This window comes from Schistocerca piceifrons, chromosome 7 (genome assembly GCF_021461385.2).
Source record: "Schistocerca piceifrons isolate TAMUIC-IGC-003096 chromosome 7, iqSchPice1.1, whole genome shotgun sequence".
NCBI classification, from domain to species: Eukaryota; Metazoa; Arthropoda; class Insecta; order Orthoptera; family Acrididae; genus Schistocerca; species Schistocerca piceifrons.
The window spans coordinates 235,747,437-235,761,428 of record NC_060144.1 but is presented as its reverse complement, the minus strand read 5'-3'; the positions used below and the strand labels follow the sequence as shown (position 1 = coordinate 235,761,428).

Sequence of the window (13,992 nt, the reverse complement as noted above, 5' to 3'; positions counted from 1 at the left end):
CGACGACACTGAAGAAACTTCAAGCTCGACTGAGTCGTGTTCGATCACATCGGCAAAAGCAGGATGTTTTGCTGTTGCACGACAATGCACGGCCACATGCCAGTCAAAAAACCATGGAAGCGATCACAAAACTCGGATGGACAACACTGAAACACCCGCCTTACAGTCCTGACCTGGCTCCATGTGACTATCATCTCTTAGGGAAACTGAAAGACTCACTTCGTGGAACAAGGTTTGAACACTGAAACACCCGCCTTACAGTCCTGACCTGGCTCCATGTGACTATCATCTCTTTGGGAAACTGGAAGACTCACTTCGTGTAACAAGGTTTGAAGATAACGGCTCCCTTGTGCACACTGCCAAACAGTGGCTCCAACAGGTAGGTCCAGAATTTTACCGTGAGGGCATACAGGCGCTGGTTCCAAGATGGCGTAAGGGAGTTGAGAGGGATGAAAATTATGTGGAGAAATGACAATATTGTTCCTAAAGGATGTATCTAAACATGTAGTATAAAAGATGGATTTTAAAAAAATAGTGTGCGTTTTTTTGGAGTGACCCTCGTACAACTGTGGTATGAGCACTGCTTTTGCCCGATAGCTGATCAAAATAACTTTCCTTTAGAGCAGACTGTCTCTCTCGAGAAATTTATACTGCCTGCCTGGAACCACCAGACAAATTCAGCCTCTGGGTGTTTGTTATTTCTGTACTTATAAAACATATTACCGCACTAGCTGCTGATACACCTTAAAGGATAGTCAGCTTCACGATGAACTCCACGACATACTGTTTTGAATTCGGTTGCGTGCTATCACGTTCCATCAGTTCTCATCACTCCGTTGTGCCAATATGATTCTATAAGCAATTTTTAAAGAGTGGATACCTAGCTTAACGTCCTGCACGGTTTGTAACTCTCAAGACGTTCGCCTTCGATTTTGATGGTGCGAACCTTTGTGATGGAGACGACCTGGTGAAATAGACTACGCACTTTGAGGTGTCTCTCGGTAAGCTGAAGCGCCATTCGGCCAGGTAGCGGTGCTACAGCGATGCTAACGACTTACCTTGCCATCGGGCGCGGAGCCGGACAGCCCGTTGTAGTGGTACAGGATGAAGGAGGAGGGCAGCGGCTCCGAGGGCGGACACAGCTCGCGCAGGAAGGCAGACTCCAGCACCACGCCGCACCCGTCCGGGTCCAGCTGCTCGCACAGCACGTCCGTGAAGTCTCCGTCCGCCGTCATGCCTGCCACACATCGCCATCTCAGCTGCTGCTGAAAAGGCTTTTACATACCGCTTCGCTTTGTTAATTTCCAGTACGATATACAGGGTGTTTCAAAAAGAATGACCTGATGTTGGAGGGTAATACGTACTAAACATGGGACGTGCCGGGAAGGAAATGTGTGTTGTGTGAATGGATGTTACCTGGAGTTTCGGAAAACTGCCGTTAGGTGTCAGTCGATGCGTCTTCTCAGTAGAGAGCCTGTATAGGGAGAGTGTGGCCAACCGGACGATACGGCGGCCATTTTTCTGCCAAACTGCGGGCGGGACTTTCGAATGGCCAGTAGTGGAGTAGTGGGGTACACACTCACCGAATCAAAAGCACAAGACAACATGGCGAAATCATTCGTTAAATGCCTTTCTTTACAGCTATGATATACTCATAGTAGCCTACTAAGTACAGCACAGGAAAATTTGATACAGTGGCTATAAAAATTATTCGTTACTTGCATTTATCTCCTCTAAAGTTCGTTTACTAGACATATTGCAATGAAAGTAACGTAAAAAAAAAATATAGTGTATAGCATTTGTTTTGTATCGGAAGTGCATAACGCTAAAGATTTAATGTACTTGTATTACGTCAGATGAATGAAAGTCTTAAGCAGTTTTTACTTGTGACGTATTAGACGTATTAGTACTTCTTGTCACGTCTTCAAACTTTTTGCATGTCACAAGTAAACAACTGCTTGCGACTTTCTTTCATATATATACTGAATACCTCTCGTAGACAACAAACGAAAAACATTACAAAAATCAGGTAATGTTAAATGTAGGCTACTGTAATAACGACCAAGTATAACAAGAAAACTACCGCATCCCTTCTACCCCACAGTAAGTAGGCCTACTAAAAACTGTCTCTGCTACGGTCGCAGGTTCGAATCCTGCCTCCAGCATGGATGTGTGTGATGTCCTTAGGTTAGTTGGGTTTAAGTAGTTCTAAGTTCTACGGGACTGATGACCTCAGAAGTTAAGTCCCATAGTGCTCAGAGCCACTTTTTTTAAAAAACTGTCTTCAAGAGTACCTACAATTATTTACTGCGAATAATGTTTCAGCAATCATGACAACTACGGAAAACGTGCTTACAACTTGCCTGCGTCAACAGTCAGGCAATAATACTGAAACCGAAATAATGCCTAATGTTCTGATTCGGAACAAAATAAAGTTTTACGCTATAAAGTCGAATGAGCATAGCACAACAACTACAGGAACTTTCCGTTTCCAGCAAGGACTGTCAGATATTGGCTTCAGAAAAGCTTGTGATGCTACCAGTATGCACGAACTGTTAAAAGAAATAAAAGCTTAAAAATGCAGTAAATTGTTAATAGGCCTACCTGTTTTACGTGACTAAAAATATTTTAAAAAACTGACACCTTAAAATCAACTTGTATTTAAGATCGCAAACGCTAATTACGTATTAAAAACGATGTACAACTGAATCGAACATGCATGCACAACGCATAACAAGTCTCTCAATAATTGAAATACCTTTTAATCGTTTCCAAAAGTCCTCTGAACTTCAATTCAACTCAAAAGCACGGCGAACATAGGAAGCGCGAGAGACGTTTGGCAGAAAAATGGCGCCAAAGCTAATCAACCAATCACGGGCAACTTCACTTATGGCCACACACTGTATACAGGCTCTCTACTTCTCAGCTGGCAGTCAATCAGAAGTAAGATGGCGTCCGTTCAACAGAAGGCGTTGTGTGTGCTGCAGTTGGCTACGAGTGAGTCAGTGACTTCGTTCCAACCTGCTTTTCGTCGGCGTTTTGGCACTGATCCGAACATTTGAAGAGACAGGATTTTTGTGTAAAAGCAGGAGTCCAAGTTGATCTCGCACTTCTGATGACATGGTGGGAACAATTCGGCAAACGATTCAGCGGAATCCACGAAACTCTACTCGCCGCGCTTGAAGAGAACTGGCGACGTGTCATACGACTGTCTGGCGGCTGTGAAGGTGTCGTTTTGTGTATAAACCATACAGACTACTATTAGTGCAAGCTCTTCACATTGATGATAAAAGGAAATGGTTTGACTTCGGCAATGCTCTGCTGGAGGATATGGAAAACGATACATATTTGTCGCGGTTAATTCTCAGTGATGAAGTAACATCTCATGTCAGCAGTAAAGTAAACTGACATTACGTGCGCATATTGGGAATCCAGAACCCTCAAGACATTACTGAACACGAAAGAGACTCACCTAAAATGAAGTTCTCTGTGCCATTTCAGCTGAAAAGGTGTACGGGCCCTCATTTTTTGAGGACAACAGAGTGCCTCGAATGGGCTGTCTCCAAAACTGCAGAATTGGCAATCTCCAAAATTTCAGGAGGACTCCCACGACTATTTTCCAACAGAATGGAGATCCATCACACTGGCACCACAACGTACATCAGTCTGTCAATGACACTCTGCCTCAGTGCTGCATCGGGTGCGTGGGACCCCGAGACACTGCCCTCCGTGCTTGGCCACCAAGATCGTCAGATATGACCCCGTGCGATTTTTTCTTATGGTGATATATAAAGGAAAGTATGTTCATATCCTCTTTTTCTCGTGACATAGAAGAAATGAATAGCATAACAACCGCCATAACTTCTGTAAAAAACAGATATGTTATGTAAAGTTTATTACGAATTTAGCTATCGTCTAGGTACTGTTCGTGCTGCTGCTAATTCACAAATAGTGGATTTATCTCATATTTTTAGTATGTTTTTGTCAATAAATGTGGAGTTTTGAAATCAGATCTTTTTTACACCCTGTAGTATGAGACTGTGCTGCACTACATACTAATTACGAAGGTCTGAGCATAAGGAATAGATTCTCAGGCATCTGAGTGGTTTGATGACTTTAAGTAAGGCATATTGCGAAACAAATTTAAGCATAAGCACTATACGTGCCCTCTCAGAACATAGCAGCGTAGCAATATACCAGAAAACTTGCATATGTGGATGACTTGGCAACTGAAACCAGGTATAAATCCATAGAGATGACTGAACAAGTATTATCAAAACAGCCTGAGAACCTTGAAGTATACGACAGAATGCAAACAAGGCGGAATGTTCGTGTTTCCGTCTGAATAACAAAATTATTAATCGCAAGCTGCAAATAAACTTCAATGGCTCTCAAATCAGGTATAATCTTCGCTCAAAATATCCACTTATTACACCAGACAGGATTCTCGTCACAAACAGCACTTAACCAGTACAGTTGGAAAAGTTGCTTCAAGGAACAACATAATACAAAAGCTCTGCGGGTCGTCATTGGTTGCACTAGCGAAAACTCTCTGATGTTCAACCTTGGGTCTAGTGTGCATCAGAACAGAATATGGCGTTCCACTACGCCTCACGAGCCATCCTGTTAGTAAACCTGGATACCCAACGGAACACAACTAAGAGGATCATCTGTGGCTGCAATAAACCCACTCCTACTGACTGCTGCCAGTACTCAGCAACATTCTCTCCCCCCCCCCCCCCCCTTTCCTCTCCCTCCAACAAGAGGCCTCTCTACATGACTAGAAGAAGACAAATAGTGACCCACTCCTGCCCATCCACAAAGACATTGCTAGTGCATCGTCAACAAAAACTAAGTTTTGCCACCCTACAGTCAGGGTGAAACGCGTCTACCTGCCTCTGTCTGACTCGATTCCTGCGAGATTAATTCTGGCACTTTTAAGAATATAAACAAGGACATATGTGAAATGACTGCTATCAGACTCCACCTGTTTCTGTATAGTTTGAAGTATCTGCTGCTATAGAAATGTACGAGCAGTTTCGAAATCCTGCCAGGTAGTGAGTGGAGGAACGCGAGTTTGTCTTCGGTTTAATCATCAGATTTTCTCTGGGTAGAGAGATTACAGGCGACTGTTTCTCTGTAGTACACAAGTTGGTCCGCTTGACTGTTCGCTTTTTCGCGATCGGTAGGAGAAAGAAAGTGTCACTCTTGATTCTGGTTTGTTGGGGTCCGAGCCAAGCTTGCTAAGATTTAGTTTCACGGAGGATGCTTCTGGTAGGATATTCATTCAGTTAGGCATCGGTAGATTTCCCAACTCTTTTCAGTTTTATTTCATTTGTTGGTGCTTCGATATTAACTTTTGGTAATTCGTGAGTTGAGTTTTGGTTCACTTCTTGATGTGTCTTTGTGTGCTTGCTTCCACACGGAAGTCGGTCGACTTCACCAAAATTAATGGAATGCTTCACAACTCGAAATTTTTCATTGAACTAATGATTACTTTTCACTTTTATTTAAAGCGCAGTCTAAAATTTTAATTGGTGTCTTGTTTCTCTTCGTGTAATGTGTGCCCGGTTATGAGATATGGTCAGGCGAAATTTCATGGTAGTTTAATTGTGTCACTTTCCCTACTTGAAACAGTTTGTGACATGCGCTCCACGAGGTACGGTGTTTTGTAGCCACACACATTTCTTCGTAGTTTTTTCCACCGCTTCTTGGTATTAAAGTGCTTCCTATCCTAATTTAATCGAATTCTAAAGGTCTTTCCACGATTTATTTTACGTATTTCGATGCATTTACCTTTGTGTATCTGGTACATGCGGAGCAAGAGATTGTCAACTGATTGTTGTTCAGATACTGAGGCGTTCGTAAGCGGTCTTTTTTAAAACTATTCCTAATGTCGTAAAAGACCGGCAACGCGAGAGCAGTTTATGTAATGTGAATTTTCGTGATAGTTGTCTGTTGTGTTGGCACTCGCATGTCAGACGTTATGTTCTTGCTCATACAACTGCCAGTAACGTATGATTAATCCCTTTTGAAAGAGTATCCGCATGCTCGGCGCAGTTATTTGATTAATTTGAGAACGGAAGAAAAAGCCAGTTAATCAACAGTTCTGTACGATCTATTCTGTTCTGCGGATCACCTGTGATTGTTAGAAATCTGAATTGTGTACGCTGCATGATCTACGCCCTATAGCTTTGTTTTATTTCAGTGATATTGCAATGTACACTCCTGGAAATGGAAAAAAGAACACATTGACACCGGTGTGTCAGACCCACCATACTTGCTCCGGACACTGCGAGAGGGCTGTACAAGCAATGATCACACGCACGGCACAGCGGACACATCAGGAACCGCGGTGTTGGCCGTCGAATGGCGCTAGCTGCGCAGCATTTGTGCACCGCCGCCGTCAGTGTCAGCCAGTTTGCCGTGGCATACGGAGCTCCATCGCAGTCTTTAACACTGGTAGCATGCCGCGACAGCGTGGACGTGAACCGTATGTGCAGTTGACGGACTTTGAGCGAGGGCGTATAGTGGGCATGCGGGAGGCCGGGTGGACGTACCGCCGAATTGCTCAACACGTGGGGCGTGAGGTCTCCACAGTACATCGATGTTGTCGCCAGTGGTCGGCGGAAGGTGCACGTGCCCGTCGACCTGGGACCGGACCGCAGCGACGCACGGATGCACGCCAAGACCGTAGGATCCTACGCAGTGCCGTAGGGGACCGCACCGCCACTTCCCAGCAAATTAGGGACACTGTTGCTCCTGGGGTATCGGCGAGGACCATTCGCAACCGTCTCCATGAAGCTGGGCTACGGTCCCGCACACCGTTAGGCCGTCTTCCGCTCACGCCCCAACATCGTGCAGCCCGCCTCCAGTGGTGTCGCGACAGGCGTGAATGGAGGGACGAATGGAGACGTGTCGTCTTCAGCGATGAGAGTCGCTTCTGCCTTGGTGCCAATGATGGTCGTATGCGTGTTTGGCGCCGTGCAGGTGAGCGCCACAATCAGGACTGCATACGACCGAGGCACACAGGGCCAACACCCGGCATCATGGTGTGGGGAGCGATCTCCTACACTGGCCGTACACCACTGGTGATCGTCGAGGGGACACTGAATAGTGCACGGTACATCCAAACCGTCATCGAACCCATCGTTCTACCATTCCTAGACCGGCAAGGGAACTTGCTGTTCCAACAGGACAATGCACGTCCGCATGTATCCCGTGCCATCCAACGTGCTCTAGAAGGTGTAAGTCAACTACCCTGGCCAGCAAGATCTCCGGATCTGTCCCCCATTGAGCATGTTTGGGACTGGATGAAGTGTCGTCTCACGCGGTCTGCACGTCCAGCACGAACGCTGGTCCAACTGAGGCGCCAGGTGGAAATGGCATGGCAAGCCGTTCTACAGGACTACATCCAGCATCTCTACGATCGTCTCCATGGGAGAATAGCAGCCTGCATTGCTGCGAAAGGTGGATATACACTGTACTAGTGGCGACATTGTGCATGCTCTGTTGCCTGTGTCTATGTGCCTGTGGTTCTGTCAGTGTGATCATGTGATGTATCTGACCCCAGGAATGTGTCAATAAAGTTTCCCCTTCCTGGGACAATGAATTCACGGTGTTCTTATTTCAATTTCCAGGAGTGTATATACCACGTTAATGAAAAAGAGGACCTTAGGTAGACTTCCTTCCTCATTAAATTTCGTAAACAGTAAAGCTTTCCCCCTGCTGCTATCGAGTGATTTTGGAATGGGATGCGCCTATTATTCGTGTACTAGGGCCAATGAAAAAAAATCCGTTGCGTGAAACTATCTTTCATGACGTATAATGGTACTCTGGCTAAGCACGGTCCAATCAATATCAGGAACACGACCACGAGTCCAGCTCAAAAAGCGCGGCTTCTTACAAAGGTAGCTAAGGACCTGAACTCTATTAGTTTTGACGTCCAACTTGAGTGGGAGATGTCTGGAGCAGCACCAGCAACTATTAGTTGTCATCTTAATATGGCTAATAAACCCACCAGCTTTGACTTGCTGAGTAAAGTCTGGAAAACTGCCAACAGAACATATGCTGGCATTGACAGAAGTGCAAATGTACTGTTTAAATGGAGTAAACTGTCTACGCCCTAATGTGGTTGTGGAAATGAGCGCCAGACATTCTTCCATATCGCTCAAGAGTTCAAAAAACGAGTCTGTCAAGATGCCGTGCTGGATCTGCTCCATCTATCCTCAGCTATGATATAGTGTACTGAACAATTAGATATTAATATACAGTTTCCTCAATGTATTTAAGTTTCGATTTTACACTTTCCTATCTTTCATCATTGAAATGTTCCTATATATGCAATATTTTGTCTTGCACGTGCATATGCTGCACGATAAGTAAAATAAATATGCATTTCCGGTCGTTTCATGCCTTTTTCGCTGCAATTCAGATACTGTATTGATAGTTATTAACCGAAGCTGGTAGTGATAATAAAAGACATGCAAACAGAAAGTTACATACGAACGCAGAAAGTGATACTTAGTAATTCAACCACTGTAATCCTGGGACGTAATTCTGACTGGGGAGTAATCACAGCGGAGGTTCCTCAAATCTTAATCTTAAGTCCACTATTATTCCTCGTGTATGTCAACGATCTTGCGTCTAATATACAACAAGCAGAATTACTTCTTTTTTCACATGACACTAATATAGTCATCAATCCAAACACACATATAGAAACAGAAGAATTGGTCAACAATGGACGTAAAACTATCATTGCCTGGTTTTCTGCGAATGGTCTAACCCTCAATTTTAAGAGGAGACAACATAACTCAGTTCTGCGCATCTATGAATACTACAGCAATGGTAAGTTTTAACACATGGTGAAGAAATAATAAATAGGGTGAAAACTTTAAAACTCTTAGGTGCCCATACTGATGATAATATAAACCGGAAAAGCACATTTTAGAACTCCTCAAATAAGTTAGTTCAGCGACATCTGCGCTTAGAATCATTACAAAATTGAGGAGAGACAGATCGGTAAGTTGACATATTTCCCATATTTTCATTCACAAATGCCGTATGTAATAATGTTCTTGGGTAGCTCTTCTTTAAGAAAGAAAGTCCCCATTGCTCAAAAACCTGCTATGAGAATAATATGTGGCGCTCACCCACTATCATCTTGTACACATTTGTTTAAGGAATTAGCCATTTTGATTACTGGTTCACAGTACATTTATTGTTTCGTGAAGTTTTTTGTAAGTTATCCACTACAGTTCAAAAGGAACTACGACATACATATTACAATACCAAAAGGGAAAATGACATTCAGTACTCGATATTAAGGTTGCAGTCAACACAAAAATGGATGCACAATGGTGAAACTAAAATTTTTTATCACTCACCCAGAGATATAAGAAGTCTGACAGACAGCATAGTAAAATTTCGAAACAAACTGAAAAAGTTTCTCGCTGACAAATCCTTTTATTCCGAAGAAGAATTCGTATTATTGTAATGTGTAAAAGGTGGTGAGTAGCAATTACTAACTCACATCTGTGCGAGGGACGTTCAATAAGAAAGGCAATATCTTTTGTTCCTCGGCCAGTTTCGGTTGAAAAAAATGCGGAATTTGCTATGGGACATCGTGGAATATTCCCGCTTCAGCCCCTATAGTTTCATGAAGTTCCGACAGGTGGTGGTGCTATATGTAGCCTTCAAAAAGGCGTCTATAATAGATGTGCGTTCCATGCAGAGAGTTATCATTGAGTTTCTTTTGGCGGAAAACGAGAGCATTGCAGATATTCGTAGACACTTGTAGAACGTCTACGGAAAGCTAACAGTGAACAAAAGCACGGGTAGTCGTTGGACGAGGCGTCTGCCATCATCGCAACAAGGTCTCGCAAACCTGTACGATCTCCCACTTGCTGGCCGGCCACACACAGCTGTGACTCCTGCAATGTTGGAACGTGCAGACACTCTCATCCGAGGTGATCGACGAAGCATTATCAAACACCTCGCTGCAAAACTGGACCTCTCTTTTGGTAGTGTTGATACAATCGTCCATCAGTTGGGGTTCTCCAATGTGTGTGTCGGCTTGGTTCCTCGCTACCCAACGGGAGACCGGAAGAGCAGCGAACGACCACCTGTGCGGAATTGCTTGCGCTTTATGAAGCTGATCGTGACAATTTTTGTCGAACATCATCACAGGCGATGAAATTTGGGTTTATTACTTCGATCCAGAAACAAAACGGCAATAGAGTGGCGCCACACTACCTCTTCTCCAGAGGAGAAGTTCAAAGCTGCTCCCTCAGCTGGTAAAGTCAAGGTGACAGTGATCTGGGACTCGGAAGGGGTTGTTCTCCTTGATGTCCTCCCTCCTGGTGCAATGGTCGACTTGGAAGTGTATTGTGCTATTGTCAAGAACTGGAAGAAACGAGTTTAGCGTGTCATCGCCACAAAAATTGTAAGGTGGCTATAATTTCGCACCTTACAAGAACTCATCCACATACTTTGGCGTGATCTACAAACACAATTAGGTATCATGTGATAGGTTGTACATCATATATATGAATATATAAAGGAGACTGACATTTTCATGAACACCTTGTAAATAATTGTTATGCTTATTGCATGAAAGGTGATGGAATGTCTTTTTTATCATACTAGTAGAGGTTGGAACGACAGTGGAAATGTAACGGCAGAAGAACTCAAGCCCTGGGTGGAAGGCCCACACAGTCGTGTTGGTCCTGCTTAAACACAGGAAATAGGAAGACGGACAGCGTAGCACCTAAGCACTGGAGCACAGTAGAGTCGCGACCGGCCAGTGTGATGTAACCGAACAGGAAGGATTATATTTCACAAAATATGGAAATCTTGGACGCAGGTGAAAGGAATGAAGAAGCGGCACCTCGGAAAACACGCAGGCTGGGTTATTTCCAAGGATTTTTACTCAGAAGCGTACCATTGTACGAGTATAGGTTTTTCCTCGCAAACTTTCCGTGCTGGACAACAAAAGGCTAAAATATGGTTGGTCGGCGTTCGGAAGAATCTGTAGAGAGGGAGAATATTCCGTGGTTTCGGGAATATGATTCGTTTTCGGAATTGCGATGGTGGGGCGCCAAGCCTTGCTGTGATGCCAGCGGTGGAGAGACGAGGTCTTTCATTGTGAGCGCCCGTGTGTGACGGTCGCTCAGTATCAGCTTCTTGTTGGTACGGACAGATTTGCTGTCTTTGCTCTCAGTAGATTTTATAGTGAACTTATACGATTCTGGACTCTACCTCCGGGTTGGAAGTAGTCGTTGAGTATGCAGCGTTCAGTAATTGAGAGCACTTCTTCTGCCTATACTTACGTTGAGACGTTATCTGAACTCCATCCTTGTGGCTGGGAGTTCGCGTTTCTCGTCTGTAGAACACAGAGAGGAGAAAACAGTATTAGAGTATAGTAGTCAGAGGACTGCCTTCAGCCGTCCTACTCTTTGAAAGAGTTTACTTTGTGGCTGGAGTTCTTCCACCGTCGCAGACGTGTATGAGAACCATCACTCCGATGCACCGGACGCAGTACATACGGTGATATTGCTAATTGCTTATTAGGGGCCATAAGGCTAAACAGCTGTGATCATGTAGGATTTATTTCCACTGACGTTGCACTCCATTGTAGATCATCTTTAAAAGTAGTGACTTCTTGTGTTTGGTACATAGATGATGTCAGTCATTTCTCGTTATTTATATTAGATCGCGCAGTCATAATAAAAGGGCAGAGTTGTTCAACGGATCAGTAATTTTGGTTAGAAAATATAAACATTTGTAATTAGGGATTGTTTTCAATATACAATAAATGTATAAGAAGCATCAACGTTTATCATTAGGATAATTAGTTCCCTTAATCATTCGTTTCTGTTTAGGTTGTAATTTATATGTTAAAGAGCATTAAGAGATCCTAAGATCTGCTTCAGGGGGTAGTCAGTCAGGCCCAAATCTTCATTTTAGCGTTTATTATTTTCCGTTGCGCACAGTTATTTTACACCCGCCAGGAGTAGCATCTTGGAAAATGAAAACAATTTCTCCTTCTCCACAATAGGGTAAGGCCTCACACAAATCTGCGCACCCGAGAAGAAGCTCACGAAAGTTCAACTCCTCCACCCTGTAGCTCGGATCTCGCATCTTCCACATTTGTTTATCCCAACGAAGGATGCACTGCACGGGAAGCAGTACTTGGGTGAAGGAGAGGTTATTGATACAGGAAGACGTTGGCTGCGACATCGACCAGTAGAATGATACCATGCGGACCCACAGGTCATTTCAGTAAGGTGGCGTAAGGCCGTCGCATTGAGCGAAGATTATGTTAAACAAAACTATTTTGCAGCCAAAAGAGTGGGGAATAATATGGTTTACTGGAATCCTGAATAAAATCAACTTGCTCTCAGCAAAAGAGTGTTGCGTTACTTATTGAATACCCATCTTACATTAAATAATAATAATAAACTTCATAAAGTTCAGCATGAAGACATATTTACAAATTTTACATCGCTGACATGCCTGCAACCAGATAGCGCAAATTTGCTTATGCTGACGACTGGGCTCTGGCAACAGCCCACAGAAACATAGAAATTGCCGAAGATATCCTTACGAGTGACCTAGGGATTCTCAGCGAGTACTTTAGAAAATGGAGGCTACAGCCTAGTGCTACAAAGACGGAAGTATCTGCCTTCCATTTGAATAACAAAATGGCCAACAGAGAACTACATGTATATCTAAACGGGAAAATACTAAATCACAACAAACATCCAAATTACCTTGGGGTTACCCTAGATAGGACTGATGTGTCGACAGAAGTGCCGGCACAGTGTTATTTTGAGGGGGCCGATAGGCACGCTATAAGCTCACGCAGAATATCTTGAAGTCTGAAACAAGACGCTCAATGAATTGCTATAAAGAAAAGTACGTTGCTTTGGGAATACTTAACTTTTAATCCGTCATTGGTTTACAACGTTCTTGATGAGACATTTCATACGATAACTATCAAACTATGTAAGGCTAATGGCGCCTTGCTAGGTCGTAGCCATGGACTTAGCTGAAGGCTATTCTAACTGTCTCTCGGCAAATGAGAGAAAGGCTTCGTCCGTGTAGTCGCTAGCAAAGTCGTCGTACAACTAGGGAGTGAGTGCTCGTCCGTATCTCGAGACCTGCCTTGTGGTGGCGCTCGGTCTGCGATCACACAGTGGCGACACGCGGGTCCGACATGTACTAAATGGACCGCGGCCAATTTAAGCTACCACCTAGCAAGTGTGGTGTCTGGCGGTGACACCACAAGGACACTAACATTCAAAGAACACCTGACGAAAGCTGCATCGAAACTTAAAACACGCAACAACATATTGCAGAAGCTCTGTGGCACCACTTGAGGCCCCACAGCATCTACTTTAAGAACATCCGCACTTGGCTTGATGTATCCAGTGGCAGATTACTGTGCCCAGTGTGGCTCAACAGCAAACACACACACATGGTAGATAGCCAACTTAATGCAACAATGCGTATTATATCAGGCACAATCAGGCCAACACCTACAGTGTGGCTGCCCGTTCTCAGTAACATAGCCCCTCCTAACCTGCGCCGAGAACACGCTCTGGTTAGAGAACTTCAAAAAATCATGACCAACCCTCAATTACAAATCCATGAAAATACTCACGACATCCAAGGAAACCGACTCCGGTCTAGGCATCCTCCACTAAAGACCGCACAGGCGCTGCACCAAACCAACTTTAAAATAAATGACCGATGGAAAGAGGAATGGGAGAGCAGAACAGCAGTAAACTGCCACAGTATGCCATGCATCTTTAGTAAACCAAAAGGATTTGATTGCCCTCGCAAAGTTTGCTCAACTCTTAATCGCATCAGAACCAACTGTGGGAGATGCGCCGACTCCTTACACAGATGGGGTAAACTTCCTTCGGCCGCTTGCGACTGTGGAGCTGAGAGACAGACGGTCAAACACATCGTTCAGGAATGCCC

At 44.2% G+C, this 13,992-nt stretch overlaps 1 protein-coding gene across 1 annotated transcript in view; it reads right to left on the bottom strand.

Moving 5' to 3' along the window:
• LOC124805591 (ubiquitin carboxyl-terminal hydrolase MINDY-3-like) overlaps positions 1 to 13,992 on the bottom strand; it is a 137,339-nt gene that overhangs the window by 9,616 nt on the left and 113,731 nt on the right. The window contains exon 6 of the mRNA XM_047266158.1: positions 1,059 to 1,237. Within this exon, the coding sequence (XP_047122114.1) occupies positions 1,059 to 1,237 (179 nt within the window). The remainder of the gene's footprint in view (positions 1 to 1,058; positions 1,238 to 13,992) is intronic.